Here is a 15961-nt window from a genome sequence, read left to right on the forward strand (position 1 = left end):
GAGGCCGATAATGCCAGGCTAGCAGGGCTCGTCCTCTTCCTTCATAAATCAGGGCATGTTCTGAGATTACAAACCACATGATAACATTGTGCCAAGATTCCAGCTCTCCCTCGTGATGTTGTTCCTTGCTCTCTGCCTGATTTTCTCCCAATGTGCTTCAAGCAACTGTAATTAATACCCAAACTACCACTTCCACAGAACTTCAAAGGATTGGGTTTAGAGTGAACATCAAGGAGTGTTAAAATTCACATGATGAGCGTGAATTTTGGGGAGAAGGGGATTAATTTTTTTTTTTTTTTTGGCTAGTGCCGTGTCTGTACATTTTCTGCTTATATTCTCTCACGTGTCCTAAAATATCAAGGGAAAAAGTACCAAAGTTCAGCACAGGTTGTTTTTTAGCCATGTAGATTTAGAAGTAAGTTTGCTTGACTTTGTTGTTTAGCTGAAGGTTTTTTTTTTTTTTCCTCTTTGTATAACTGTATTTAAGCATTTTAAAATGAATTTTTGGTTTCTGGATTTTTGAGAGGCCTGCTCTGTTTTTGTGGTTGTTGGTTTTTGTAACATTCATTATTGCTTATATGTACACAGTTTAGTCTTACTGATCTCAAGTGCATTTTCTTACAGTTCAACCCAACTGGCAACCTTATTGGCTGCGAGTAATTATACCGAGCTTACCAGTCACCATGGCTGAAGCCACTGCCATTATATCTGGCCTTAAGAGAACCTCCTGTGACCACTGGTGCCCCATGGGGATCATGACTAAGAGCCCAGGCTCGTTCTAGGATCAGGCAGCCTGCAAAGCATAAACATCCATAGCTACCCTTGTTGAGTAGGGTCTTGGGATGACAGGGTGGGATGTGGAGTGAAAGACTTCCCATGCGAGGTAGGAGTTTGGGGTCCTTAATTTCAGTTCTGAATATCCCAGGGACACATCGAGGGTCAATGATAAGGAACCTCTATGACTCATGGAAAGGATGGCTGGTTCCTGCAACTGATACCACAGGGTCTGGCCCACAGCAACCCCCGAACGGGCACTGACAGCCTTGTGGTGGAGAGTGCATGGGCCCGGGCTCAGGTGGTAGAGAGCTTGTGTTGCCAACAGGGTGAAGTTCTCTGGCCCAGGCCTGGTTAACGGGCTCTTCATCTTTGGTGTCCACTAGGGCTGCCCCATTGTGTTCTTGCCCAATTTTGTTGTCCTTGTACTTAACAGAAACTGTTGATAGGGCCCAAAACCCTACAGAAATTCTATGTTGTAAAAGCCAACAGATACATTGGACTTGTCTGAATGTAAAGATTTTCTTTTTAGTAGATAATTTCAAATTTAAATGTTCTAAATGATAATCAGAGTTCTTTTTACTTACAAAGTTGGATTATTTTTTAGAATTGTAATAAATAAAAACTATTGCTGCTTTACCACTGTAAAAACAGGCTTTCCAATGTGACCATGTACTTTTTAAATAAATTGTAATATGACTTATAATAATAGAATATGCATATGTATCACACACACACAAAGCATACATTTCAAACTTATCTATAAAAAAATTGGGGGAATTTTAAAGCTGAGAAATATGGTACACTCTAAACTGAAATGATTATAACATCCAGAATATTCACCTGACAGCCGCGGGACTACATGGGGACTACCAAGTTCTGTAGGATAAAAGACATGTTTTCACATACACTCAGTCCACATGGCACATCCTAAAAAAATATCACTCGTTCCTGAAGCGTGTCATCCCAGGACCACACATCTGAGATCCCATCACCTCAACCATTAATCTCTTCATCATCGTTTTTATCTGTAAGAAGCTCCTTCGTCAATGTTCCCCTTACCAAATCATAGCCTTTAATAATTGGTGACCATTTATGTACAACTAACACATTTTTTACAGTGTAATAAAGAAATATTACCAACTTCAACCCTCTTTAATCTCTGACTGGGAGGAAAGACTCAGCTTTCTGACATGGCCCAACATTGCATTAAATTTCAAATCTCTTGAATTAGTTTGTTATCTTGAAATGTCTTTATGTATATATTTTATTCCCATTAATTTTAATAAATTGGAGGGTATACCATGTTGAACTAAGAAAACTGTAGTATCAGTATAGCCAACATTGAAAAACCAAGCTAAAAGAGCAAAGTATTTACTAAGCAGAAACCTAAAAACCTAATTTATCTAATTGTTGGCTATTAGGATTGTTACTAGGTTTTGGCGCCCCATGTGAAGGCAGTGATCCCCCAGGAACTGTGTCTGGGCTGTGGGCCCAGCCAGGAACCCCAGCGATAAGAACATCATCTCCTGGTGTTCTCTAAAGAAGGCCACAGATAGGCTTGCATTTCAGGTGAAGGGCTCAGAGCCCTCTGATTGCTAGATTGTACTGAGAAGTCCCCATCTGTGTGGAAAAAAAGTGATTCATTTCATCCCATAAAATGTCTCAGAGAAAAAAATCTCAAAGACCTACCAAAATAACCCATTATCACATTATCTCAGTTTCTCTTTTTGGGCAGGTCAAAGCAGTCGGGGTGAAATGGTCCAGAAAGGAACTCAGCTCAATACTGATTTACTTGAACTTTTCCAGTAAACGCTGGGTAAAGAGTCCTTGTTGCTTTTTACTAAACTTGGAGCAGCCAGGGGCGCCTGCGTGGCTCCCTCAATTCAGTGTCCAGCTCTTGGTTTTGCTCGGGTCCTGATCTCAGGGCAGTGGGATGGAGCCCTGGTTGGGTTCTGTACTCTGCGTGGAGTCTGCTTGGGATTCTCTCCCCTTCTGCCCCTCCCTCTGCTCTCACATGCACGTGTGCACTTGCACTCTCTCTCTCATATAAATAAATCTTTAAAAAATAAATAAAACTGGAGCGGCCAACGTGAAGAGGAAAACAAGACAGACTGTACTACTCAGGATCACTCTACAGCTCAAGGTGGGCCCGGACCTCCCTGATGAGGAGCAAGCTTGTTTCTGGGCTCTGACTCCCTTAACTCACAAGTACTACACCATTGGAGAACATACGTTTCCCAGTGGCTTAGTCTTCGGGTCTCCAAAATCTTTCCCTGTCTGTGCACTGCACTGACGTCTGACATTTCTTCAAGCGAGGACCCCGGTAGAAATCAGACTTAAAATGACAATGTTCGGGGCACCTGGGTGTCTCAGTGGGTTAAGCCTCTGCCTTTGGCTCAGGTCATGATCTCAGGGTCCTGGGATCGAGCCCTGCATCGGGCTCTCTGCTCAGCGGGGAGCCTGCTTCCCCCCTCTCTCTCTGCCTTCCTCTTTGCCTACTTGTGATCTGTCTGTCAAATGAATAAATAAAATCTTTAAAAAAGTGCTTCCTCTTTAAAAAAAAATGACAATGTTCTTGGAACTGAAACATTGATTTGGCACCAAGTGGCAAATGACCGATAGAAGACACTTTCAGAAAACGAGCAGGTAGAGCAAGTAGATAGGAGAAATCAAATGGGCACAGGATCATTGATAGTTTACCATTAAATAAAGAAAAATAATAAAATGATGAAAAAATAAAAACAAAGGAGAGAATGGTGGTTTTAAGTCACTTACATTTTAGTTTAGAGTTAACCCTCTTCCTCCAGTTATTTAAAGGCTCTTGTTACCAACAGACAATACATCTTTACAGCATGCTATATCCTGGAGCTAAGCTAAGAAAGTACTTTTGCTTGCTTCACCTATTTTAAGTAAACTAAATTTCTGGGATCCCCACATGTCTCCTGAGGAGTGGCTGTGGGAGCATCAGCAATGATGGGCATTCCATTGGATTTTCAGAGCAGTATTTAAAACCACTCATTAGGTCCTCTAAAACCTCTAAATATTAATTTTAAAAAATAGTCATCTTGGTTATATTTCTTTCTTTTTTAAGATTTTATTTATTTATTTGTCAGAGAGAGGGAGAGCACAAGCAGGGAACCTGATTCAGGGCTCAATCCCAGAATCCTGGGATCATGACCTGAGCTGAAGGCTAATGCTTAATAGACTGAGCCACCCAAGAGTCCTTCTTGGTTATATTTCTATAGTCGTGAAGACCAGGTCAAGAAGTGAAATGTCCCAATTTTGGACTTTTTTTGTTTCGCTTACCTAACAAATTCCTGGTGCTAGTCACCACTTTGAAGGGGAAGAAAGAGTAGAGGGAGCAGAGAAGTAGGGAGATTTTTCAGAACAGAGTAGTAATAGACAACTGTTATTAATTAAGATTTATAATGAAAAGGCGACATACAAAATAACTCACAAACAAGGAAACCATAATGGAGGTGCTGACCTTTCACTCTGGCCTTGGGTAACCTGAAGGGATCACTGATTCTGCATCCCTGAGATATACATTGTGTAACCACTGTGCTTCTAAAGACGATGGGAAGAAATCTGCTTCTCTAGACCTGAGTCTCCAGGCGCAGCCTACTCCGCACCCCTGACCCCACTCACTTCTCTCTTCTATTTCCTGATGTCTGCTCGTCACTTCTGCCACTCCTCTTTTTTCTCTGGCTTGGCATTGTTAATCCAGTGCTAGGGGCTCTGCTGTCCCAGCTTTTCAGAGAGGCAGTAACACACCGTCCCTCAAATAGTGCTGTTTCCTCCCGAGGGTCACACTGGTTCCCTGGACACCATTTTTAAAAAGCCATTGCTGTGTTTGCAGCATCTCCTCTTCCTACATCAGGCCATATCTGATGGTTCAGGGAAGGCGTGTGGACTCCTGCATTTGTCCCATCCCTGAGGCGCTCTGAGCTTCCTGATGTTGGGGGTCAGTGGACGCCCGACATGAAAGGCTGCCCTCCATGTGAGGTGGACGGAGCAGACAGGCAGCAGCTAACCAAGAACCAGAAAGTGGCTGATGCCGGTAATACGATCATTTATCTAAAACCCCCCAAAAAATCAGTGGAAAACTATATGGACTAGTAAGAGGGTCCATTAGGGTGATCAGATACAAACGCACAATAATTAATCACGCCTTAGGAAACCAGGCTTCAAGTTGTATTTGACTTGGAGCTGTAAGAAAATGCTTGTTTTGATTGGCCAATATCCCAGCAATTGTTGCAGGAAGAATGGAAGACCACGGCAAACAGAGATTCTCATAATCTTTCTCACCGGAGAGAAGCCAATGGGTTTTGTTTTGTTTTGTTTTTAAGATTTTATTTATTTGACAGACAGAGATCACAAGTAGGCAGAGAAGCAGGCAGAGAGAGAGGAGGAAGCAGGCTCCCCGCTGAGCACAGAGCCTGATGTGGGGCTCGATCCCAGGACCCTGGCATCATGACCTGAGCCGATGGCAGAGGCTTTAACCCACTGAGCCACCCAGGTGTTCTGCCAATGGATTTTTATAGTGAAATGCAACACATAAAAGGTACAATCTTGGCAGTTCTATTTTTCAAATTCAGTCATCTTGAGATTGCCTCCTTCAAGGATAATAAGGCTGTGAGGAAGCAGGTACGTGTTTTGGAAAAACCTCTATCTATACTTCTTGTAACTTCTGCTCCCATCCTCAGGGAGTATTTGTTCCCTAGGGCTGTCCTAACGAAGTAATGCAAACTCATGGCTCAAACGCCAGAAATGTATTTTCTCACAAATCCGCAAGCTGGAAGTCTAAGATTAAGGCACTGGCAGCCTTGGTTTCTTCCGAGCCTCTGTCCTGGGTTTATAGGAGGGCGTCTTCTGCTACCTTCATATGCTCTTCCCTCTGTGCCTGTGTCTACATTAACTCTCAGCAGAATACCACTGATCTTGGTTTAGGACTCACCCTAATGACCGCGTTTTAGTGTAATTACCTCTTTAAAGACCATATTTCCAAATACGGTCCCATTCTGAAGTACTGGAGGTTAGGACTTCCACATTTAAATGTGGGAAGGAGGAGGGAACACACTTCAGCCCATTAACGCAGACTTCCGATAAGTGCAGATACCTAAATTTGCCTCAAGCGTTGGGAAAGCAGAATTCCAAAATTATTTTCGATGTACCAGTTAACCAATTTGATAAGGTACTGGGGGAGAGTCACTCATAATAGCAAAACAAAAAAGCAGGTAAAAATAAGAAATAAGTCTTGCTTATTATTATTGCTTTTTATTAACAAGCAAGACACATGAAAAAATATAACTATATATGTGTTTAGCTATGCAGCTAAACACAAACACATATGTACACTCACACATACACACACACAAATTTAGGTAGCCAATATTTAGCTAAAGAGTATTTGATGCAAAATATACCTGGGAATGTAGAATTCTAAAACTGTTGTCCTAATATCAGCATTAACCAATTATAAAATATAATGGGGACATAAAAGTAGACTTGAGTAAGTTGAAAGCTCGTATTATAATATTCCCGGATAGGAAGACTCAATATCATAAATATGACCATTCTTCTCTCAAACATGAATTCCATGCAATCATCATCAAAATACAATAAAATTTTTATGGAGATTGACAAGCTGATTCCAAACGTACAATGGTAAGTAAAAGAACAATGATGGGGGCCAAAACAAATGACAAAACATGCTATAAATCAGTACCAATTAAAGCAGTCTGATATTTCTATAGGTATAAATAAAGAGATCAATAGAATAAAACAGAACGGACCCATGTACACATGTAATTTAATACACATTAAAAGTCTATTCAAAAAGATGGAGAAAGGGCCAATCGTTTAACAAATAATAATGTGACATTGACCAAACAATGGAAACACATAAAATTAGATTTCTAACTTGTGATACTAAAAAAAATGAAAAAGTATAGATGAGTTTAAAGACCAAACATAACAACAAAATTATATAAATTTCAGGTGGAAATATAAAATAGTTGGATAATTAGAGGCAGAGAAGACCTACCTAAGGAGATAAAAAACTCAGAAGCCATGAAAGAAGTTACTGAAAATATAACTGAAAACGTAATTGCTTAAACATTGGTTGTAATTGTTCAAAGAAAGGCACCATTAGCAACACTAAAACACCAGAAAAGGATTAGAAGAAAATGTCTGCGATATGTATAACACCCAAAGAGCTTACAAACCAGAATATATTAGGATTCTACTATTGTAAGACAGTAATAAAAATAACTCGGTTTTCAAAAATAGGCAAATACAAGTGGCTAATAAAAACATGGTAAAACGCTCATTCTCAATAGTAACAAAGGGAAAGGGGATTAAAAAAGCATAAGGAGGGACACCTGGGTGGCTCAGTTGGTTAAGTGTCTGCCATTCGGCTCAGGTCATGATCCCAGGGTCCTGGGACTGAGCAGGGAATCTGCTTCTCCTTCTCCCTCTGCCCACTCCTTCCCTCCCTGGCTTGTGCTCTTTCTCTCTCAAAAAATAATAAGTAAATAAAATCTTTTCTTAAAAAAAAAGAGCATAATGAGACCCCCCCCACCCCACTCCAGGTTATAAATATTGAGTAGCATGTGTTGGGGGAGTGGGGGGACGAGGTCTGCTCCAGAGGAAAGCAGAATTGGCTGTCGACAGGGACAGCCTTGTTAAATTGGCAGCGTTCACCAAAAATATGAGATATCATGACCTTTGGCTGAATAATTTCATTTTCACTTCACTTCTTATAGAATGACTACTCATGAGCATCAAGATATTTGGATCACAACAGTTACTGAAGTTTTTTTTTTGTAAAAGAGTTTATTTAAACAACCAAACTAGTGATCAACAGGACAACAATGAAGCTATGGTGCATTTTGCCTTTGAAACCCTTCATAGCTAGTGGGAAGGGTAGGGGACATGAAAAGCCATTTTTATTATTTTTGTCATTTTCCGTCCTATATAATTCTGTGGAGGTTTTAAGTATCCTTAAGTGGATTGAGTAATTTTGAAAAAACTTTCTTTAAATAAAAAAAACACAGGTGGAACAACTGAGTGCAGCGCATTGTTAATGCCAGGTCTCTTCCTGTGTGGGGCCATCTGGTCGCTCTTCCTCATCAGCAACCCGCAGGGGTGATGGAAAGAGCTCCTGAGTGAATCTGGTTTCTTCTGGAGTCTGAGGCTTCCAGGAGATTCTCAACCTTCATTCCAGTCTGCATTCGGCTTCTTAACAATTCATTAAAATTACGGCTGTGTTCTTCTAATGGCTGCTTTCATGGCCACCTGCTCTTCCGGCTCCTACAAAAGGAGGAGCAGGGTGTGTATTTCTTCTCTCCGTGGAAGGGTGTGCAATTCCGCTCGTCTGGCTGCCTTGTCGTCTTTGCAACACCGAGGCAAGTCACGGTGTATTCACCGCTAGTCTCAGGAGCTTAAGAGAGACAATTTAGTGGCATCTCGAGTTTATAGGGCAGATCCCGTTGGACAACTTTTATCTGTAGTGATTTCAGCAGATCATTTTAATGAGTAGAGTGAGGGGTTAGACCCACAGATCTGGGAGTCAGGCAAAACCTGGATTATGACTTACCTACAAGTTTAACTTTGGGCACCCTCATCTATAAAATGGGGACAATACTAACAATAGAACCAACCTTATAGGCTTGTTGATTGTATCAACAAGAAACAGTGATTACACCCTGCCTGGAACAGAGTAAGTTCCTAACCAATTATTACTTCCCAGAAACTGGTGATGGAATACAAAATTTAATGACGCAATTCCTACCTTTGAACTCATAGAATGGTGCAGGAGAAAGAAGCATAACCCGATTCACCACTAAATTCTGCCTTTTGTTCTAAATGTGATGACAGAAGTTTCCATTACCAGAGAAGGGCTAAGCCCAGCTGGGAGAAGGCAAGATCTGAGCCAAGTTTTGGAGGGCAAGGGAGGCCAGGATTTGGGGTGTAGTGAGAGGGCAGGCAGGTGTATAACAGGGGAGTGGGCTATTTGGGGCAGAGGGAGTGCCAGGAGCAGCGAACCCACAACGAAGTCTGGGGGCAGGTGAAGGCAGTGTGCTGTTAGTATGGAGGGCATGACAGAGAGTGGCACCAAGGGAGGCAGCCAGAGAGACCAGCAGGGCAGTGAACTCGGGAGTTTCAGCCTTCCCGGAGGGCTTTTGAAAAGTTTCAATTGCATTAGATGATTAGAGTATCATTCACAGACAGATGTGGTTAATGATAGAGCATTTGACTGCACAGACAGATGTGGTTGCTGGAATTATTGGGGTGCAAAAAGGAGGGGCAGGGAGACCAACTAGGAGGCTATGGAGCGAGGGATGACAGCAAAGAGGGGTGGCCCTGGTGCAGTCAGCAGGTAGACCAGTGGGGAGTGGGGGAGAGGAGATCTAGACTGAATCCAGGCTCCCACACCCAGTAAGAGTGAAGTTGTCAACGTCGTGGAGTCAGCATGAAAAGGGATCTCCATGGGGGCAGACCAGGCAGATTCAGCACTCCTGCGTGTGCCCCCCACAAGGAGACGCATCTCATTATGGTGGTTCAAATGCTTGTCTTCACGGTATCCACTCCGTACGATAGCAATGAGGTCTCCACCGTCATAATAGCAAACACCTTGTAGACACATGTGGAAATAATCATCTAGTTCCCGCCCTCTACCAAGGAGAGAGCTTAAATCTAGAGAGGTGAACCGAGTCGGGGGAGGAGTTGGGAGTTGGCGGCGGTGTCAGGACCTGACTCCTGGTCTCCCGTATTCCCAGGCAACTGTTCTCTCCATTGCACTCAAGGAGGAGCAACGTTGGCCCCAGAGCTGGGGACGGTAGGTGGAATTCTTGGTTCCTTGGGCATTAAGTGGCTGATGAATACTGGTTTGCGCTGAATTCTTTGCCTTCAGTGTTGAGGGAGAAGTCCCCTTCCTGTTATTTTGAATCAAGCTCACTTGAATAGTAACGTTGGAATGAAATGGGCTAGAGCTCTAGACCCCGCTGCTCACTAGGGGAATGTACCTGCTAGCTGCTTTGATCCCAGGGGTCTGCAAGCTGAGAAACCTATGACCCTCTCTGCAGAGGGGCTCATTAATGCTAAATTCTCCACCCCGCCACAGCCCACCTTCTGCGGACCCGCTGTTGCTTCAGTCTCCTTCCCACACTACTCCCATAGCAAACTACCCTTCCAGCCTGGCCAGCCAGTCCTACCCGGCCGGGTCTTGCTCTGTGCTTTGGTCCACGCTCTCCCGAGAACTGGCCCAGGAATCAGAAAAGATGCACACCTGCCCCCTCCACTCCTCCTCTGCTTTCTAAAGTCGAGCCTTAGCCCAAGATTTCCCATCACTCCTCCAACCTGCATGATTTCTCACCCCTCTGAACCTCCCCACTCTTAGTAGCTTGTATTACACCATGTAGCATTTAAGGATATTTTGGTTTGCAAAACTATTTCCTTTTCCTTTCAATTACCTCCTTCGCTTGCTTTGAGAAGCATACAGAAGGGTCCATGGAGCACCAGTGAACCTCTCTGGGTTTCCTAACCTGAAGGGGTTGGGGAAGAGTTTGCTAGAACCAAGGAGCCGCCTGGGAGAATAGAGATAGCACTTTTAAAAGAAGCCCATGGTACTGATTTTGATTCAGAAGGAAAGATGTGTTTGTTTGCTTGTTTAAGATTGTATTTATTTATTTGACAGAGGGAGCACAAGCAGGGGGAGTGTGGACAGAGGGATAGGGAGAAGCAGGCTCCTGCTGAGCAGGGAGCCCCGTGCAGGGCTCCATCCCAGGACCCCGGGATCATGACCCTAGCTGAAGGCAGATGCTTAAACTAAGCCACCCAGGCACCCCAGAAAGATATGTTTGTGTGTGTTGGGAGACCAGAGGCACCGATGCTATTACTTGGAACTGTTTTCTGGCACAGTCCCTCCCATCCACCCGAGTGTTGTGCAGAGTAATGGGACTTCTGAACAAAAAGGCCCGAGTTATTTCTCCAAAACCTCTTCTGGGAAACTGAGGAAGGAGCTGGCCTACTTGAGGGTCCCTCTGATGGAAGGCCGGCTTCCACATTTGGGAACCCCAGGATTCTAACATCTCAGCGGCTGGGAAAATGCCAGTGCCCAGCAGAAACTGGGCTGGGTGCAGAGCCCATTTCTGGCCAGACACGGAGGAACAGCAAAAACTGCTGAGGACAATGGTCTTGTTAGCACAAGGGACAGACCTGGGAATAAAAAAAAATTTAGAGGGCACTTTTTACAGGGCATTCTGCCGCTGCCTGAGAGTGTTGGTGATATTTGGATAATAATGGTTAAATAACACCCCATCAGTACCTACAGGATTAGACTGGGCCTTATTGAAGTCAATAAACTTGGTGAAATGCCCAGGTGGAGAAATTCAAGAAATGACTGTTGTAATGGACATCTTGCCCTTAGCCCTTCCTCTCGGCGCACGAAAAAGCGCCTCTCTCCACTGCTCCGCTAGGGGGCAGGAGAGGTCACATAACGCTGAATTTAAAAAAAAAAAAAAAGAAAGAAAGAAAGAAAGAAAAGAAAAACTCAACTTTTCCCCCAAACTGGTTTCCACCTCATGAAACCGAATCCTCCAGCTGTGGCTTCCCGGACGCCCGCCCCGACACGCCCCTAGCCCGCCGCCGCCTCCCCCTGCGCCCCTGCCTTTGCCCGGTGCTGTCGGCTGCTCCGCCGACCACGGTCCCGGCACCTCTGCCCGTGCGCCCTTTGCCCTGAAGATGAAGGTTTGGCTGTTGCTTGGTTTTCTGCTCCTGCACGAAGCGTTCGAGGAAAGTGAGTGACCCTGGGCGGGGACTACCCAGTTTGCGCCTTCAGTTAGCTTTGATCCCCAACCAAGATCCTCCCGCAGCCGACAGTCCTCCAGCCAGCTCCTTCTGTTAACTTTTGACCTTCCAAGGCTCGGCTTTGGCCCTGCCCGGTGCACCTGCCTCTTATCTCCTCTCCACCTCGGGACTCCCCCGGGAACAGTGGCCACTACCCCTTCCCTTAGGGTCCCCACTAGGAACGCACCGGTGCTCCCGGAAAGCCCTTGGCGGGCAAACCGAGCATCCCCCGCCGGCGCCCGGTCCAGCCTCCAGTGTCAACGTGTCTTTCTGGGAGGTGGCGGCGGGAGCAGGGAGCGGTGGCTCGCTGCCACCTCTGCGCGCGCGCCTTCTCCCCGGATCTCCGCTTCTGAGGGCGGTGCCATCCCAGCAAGGCGATTGCTGATTCTTTGGCAAAATTCAAAGTGTCCTCCTTCTCCCGCTGCAGTCCTTGATTTATTTTCGTATGCCAGCCTGGGGTTGAATCTTGCAAGATCTCCTTAATCACTTCTTAACTGATAGGGAAAAGATAAAGAAACTGCATTTTTGTATAGCACAGGGGCTCCCTAGTACCTCTTGACTTTTTTTTGAGTGTGGGCCTGTCCTGGGCTCACCCTGTTGTTCAGACTCACAACCAGGGTCAGGCTTTATTTGTGTGTGTGTGTGTGTTCTTGTATCTATGTTTATATATGACTTTAGATTTTTGTTGGGTTGGCCCCATTGTTTATTCAAACAGTGTTATTTACGGGTATAGTCCATTTGGCCCCTGGGTACATCCTGGTATCCTGGAACCTCCCTCGGAATTCCTCAGCTACAGCCACAATTTTTGCTTAGTTTTGCTTGAAAGCAGCTTTTGCTATTATGCAATCTCACTCTGGAACCACCTCAACCTGGCTCACATTTTATCCACTACTCAGTCCTCAGCAGTTCCTGTATTTCCTGAGAAACTGGAGGCATTTGTGCCCTCCCTCCCCAACCATGTTCTAGTTTGCAAAGGCCAAGATGGTCCTGGGGCTTGAAGCTGAGGTGAGGACCCTCCAGCCCTAGATACATGCTGAATCAAAGCTGGGCAATGCTTCTGTCCCAGGAGCAACGGGTACTCTGCCCAGAGAGGAGCTGGCATGAGGTCACATTGTAAAAGGCACTATTAAGAGGCTCCTGGCAGGTCCTTGAATGTGACTGCTCAAGTGCCAGAAATGCAGAATCTGGTATCTTCTCTCTCTCTCTCTTTTTTAATAGGTCAGGAGATGGCCAGACAAAATAACTTCCAATAGCCCATTCGCTTGGTTATACAGTACACCCATGATGCCTCCCTCCAAGGGCTAGGAGTTAGGCTCGCCCACTACCTCCTGGGTCTTTCCCAGCCAGTATGTGTCCAGACCATGGGGATGATTGCAAACAACTGCCTGAATCCGTTAGTCTCTATTTAAGTTCAGTGTGATTCACAAAAACAAGAATTCTTTGCGAGACAGAAAGCTGAGCACAAAGGCTATTTTACAAGAAATAATGTTTACATTTTAGGTGTGCTAATAGTACTGTGGCTTTATTTTTAAAAGTATGTAGACGAGTGATCAAGAAAATATTGAATCCATAATTAGAAAAGTATACCTGCTTCATTAAATTATGTAACTGTTTTCTTAAACCCATTAAGAATATTTGTTTTTGTTTTTGTTTTTGTTTTCTGTTTTGAGTGATCACGTGGCTGGCTGGGCCAGGAACCAGCCAAAGACAGAGGCATATACAGAAGCCATCCAGCGCCAGTCTGATGGGCAGGTTGGACCAAGCTGCACCCAGTCCATTGCAGAGCACACACCGCAGCCACAAGGCCCATGATTCAGCTCAGGCCACTCCCTTTTGTTTTTCTGATCATTTCTAAAAAAGGTCTTCTGATAGTCGAAGGCTACCCTGCAAGCACATATTGGTTCTACATCTAGTTCTACCCCAGTGATGTTTGCCTTGCCTAAATGTGAAATGCGTTGTTTACATTTTTAGAAATAGTTAATCTCATCTCATGAAGAATGGGAGCCAGAAAGGCACCTGCTACTCAGGGAGCATGAAAGTGAGGGACTGAGACGGTAAACAGCTCAGATCCTATTTAGAGTCAGGTCCGGCATCCAGCCCGGGATTGTCAGCATTTGTATGGAATCTGTACTACTGGGTTTCTTCATCTGGTGCTGCTGTTCTTACATACTAGAGTATAAAATCCCAAGCCCTTACTGGTTTTTCCTTTACATAAATAGTTTTAATATATTTCATTTATTTAATACATCCATAAAAATGGATTTGTTTCTGTTTTGTTGAATTTACCCCAGACCTTTGGTCAATGCTAATATGATCTTCAGTCTCACATGGGCTTGTTTCGTATCCTGCGGAAGGTTCTGTCTCGGGGAGGACAGCAGGAATTTGCTGTGATACCGGGCCAAAGTAGCTGATCTCTAAGAAGGCAGGGAGGGAGACACAGGCCCGTGATTTCAATCAGAATCTAGCATTTCTGCATCTCCATGTATTCCTTGGAAAAGGAGTATAAAAATTATAAAAATTAGTTCAGCAATCCTTATAATAAAAAAAGAATTATAAACATTCTCACCATTTAGGAGTGCAAATAATGTTTCTAAGCATGTGGGATCTTGGCCCATATGTTTGATGTACAAAATAATCTCCGATCCTTAGAGTCAAAAATGAGAAGAGTTTGATGGCGACAGAGAGACAGGGCAGATGCTGGCCAGACGAGTGACTCCTGAGGACTGATGGCTCTCCCTGGACAGGGTTGAGAGGCCCCGACTCTGTGGTGCCCATAATCTAATGGGGAGGACAGCGAGTGGACCAACAAGAAAAGCTAAAAATAGCAGGAAGTGCTAAGTGGCATGAGGAATTGATAACCCGGACGTATTCGTTCCCTAGGGCTGCTGAAACATAGCACCACAGACGAGGTGGCTTAGGACAACAGAAGTTGAGTGTCGCCCAGTTCCAGAAGCTAATGGTCAGAAAGCAAGGTGTCCGCAAGACCAGCTGCATCTGCAGCGCTGGGTCTCACTGCCTCTTCCTGGCTTTTGCCGGTGGCTGGCTGTCCTTCGTGCTCCTGGGCTTATAGCTGAACCACCCCGATTGCCCCCTGTTGCCACGAGGTGCTCTGGATCCTATGTGTGTTTGAACTTCACGTGGCATTTCCCTGTGTGTGTGCCTCTCTTTATTTTTTTAAAGATTGATTTATTAGTGTGGCCGGGTGGGGGGAGGGGCCGAGGGAGAGAATCCTGAAGCAGCCCACCCACGCCAAACCAACCCTTCCACCTCCACTGATCAGGGCTGGATCCCACGACCCTGAGATCATGACCTGAGCTGAAATCAAGAGTTGGACGCTTAACCAACTGAGTTACCCACACACTCCATGTGTCTTTTTATAAGAACAGCAGCACATTGGATCGGAGCCCTCCCTGATGACCTCCTCTTAACTTGGTTACAACCACCAAGATCCTATTCCCAAATAAGGTCACACTCAGCCCTACCGGGGGGGTAGGACTTCAGTGTGCCTTTTGGTGGGCACAAGTCAACATGTAACATGGGGCCAGAGGATAGAAGGTGCACGGAGGGGAGTGAGAGCATGGTTTGGATAAGCGAGTCCGGCCTGGCCGGAGAGAGGATGCACAGGCAGCAAGTGTCTGGAAGAAGAGGTGTGCAGGGCAAGGGCGGGGTGCGGGGAGGAGGGGTCTGGGGGTGGGGCGGCAGTGCAGCAGTTTCCAGGTGGTCCTGTGGCCAGCGTGGCCGGAGGACCGATAGGTGGGAGACAGGAACTGGCAAGCCTAGTAGAGCACAGAAGACTCGGGGCTTTATTCTGAAGGAGATGGAAGTCGCTGGATGGTCTTGAGCAGAGGAGCGCCCCTGATGCGACTGATGTTTTTAAAGGCAGAAGCGCTCGGGAGGAAGTTGGGAGCTTACACAGGGAGCGGTTTTAATAGTCCGTGTGCAAAGTGGCTTGGTCTGGCGTGGCTACCGTGGCTGTAGGCACTTCTTCCTACAGACGAGGATCAGGTTCTATGAAGCCAAAAGGATTTGTGGCTGAATTCGATGTGGCCCAGGAGAGAAAGGAAGAACCACGTGGGACTCTGAGGTTTTTATCCGGAGCCGCTGAGTGAATGAAGTCGTCATAGGCTGGTAAAGGGACACGGAGGAAGGAGCCAGACGGAAAGGGCCTCCGGAGGTCAGTTTGGACACGTTCAATTGGAGATGCCTGCTAGCTTTCCAAGCGGCCGTGCTGAGTAAGCGACGGAATATTCAGATCTGGAGTTTCGAGGCAAAGTCAGGACAGGACGAGGCAGCAGCTGGCAGCACAAAAGTGCTGCTGGGACCCAGGGGGCTG

At 45.4% G+C, this 15961-nt stretch overlaps 1 protein-coding gene across 1 annotated transcript in view; it reads left to right on the forward strand.

The window, feature by feature from the left end:
* Positions 1–11453: 11453 nt before the first annotated feature.
* Positions 11454–15961, forward strand: part of PDGFRL (platelet derived growth factor receptor like) — a 70293-nt gene continuing 65785 nt past the window's right edge. Inside the window, exon 1 of the mRNA XM_080796041.1 lies at positions 11454–11578. Within this exon, the coding sequence (XP_080652167.1) occupies positions 11524–11578 (55 nt within the window). The 5' untranslated portion in view covers positions 11454–11523. The remainder of the gene's footprint in view (positions 11579–15961) is intronic.

The sequence above is a fragment of the Martes martes genome (genome assembly GCF_963455335.1).
Source record: "Martes martes genome assembly, chromosome: 2".
NCBI classification, from domain to species: Eukaryota; Metazoa; Chordata; class Mammalia; order Carnivora; family Mustelidae; genus Martes; species Martes martes.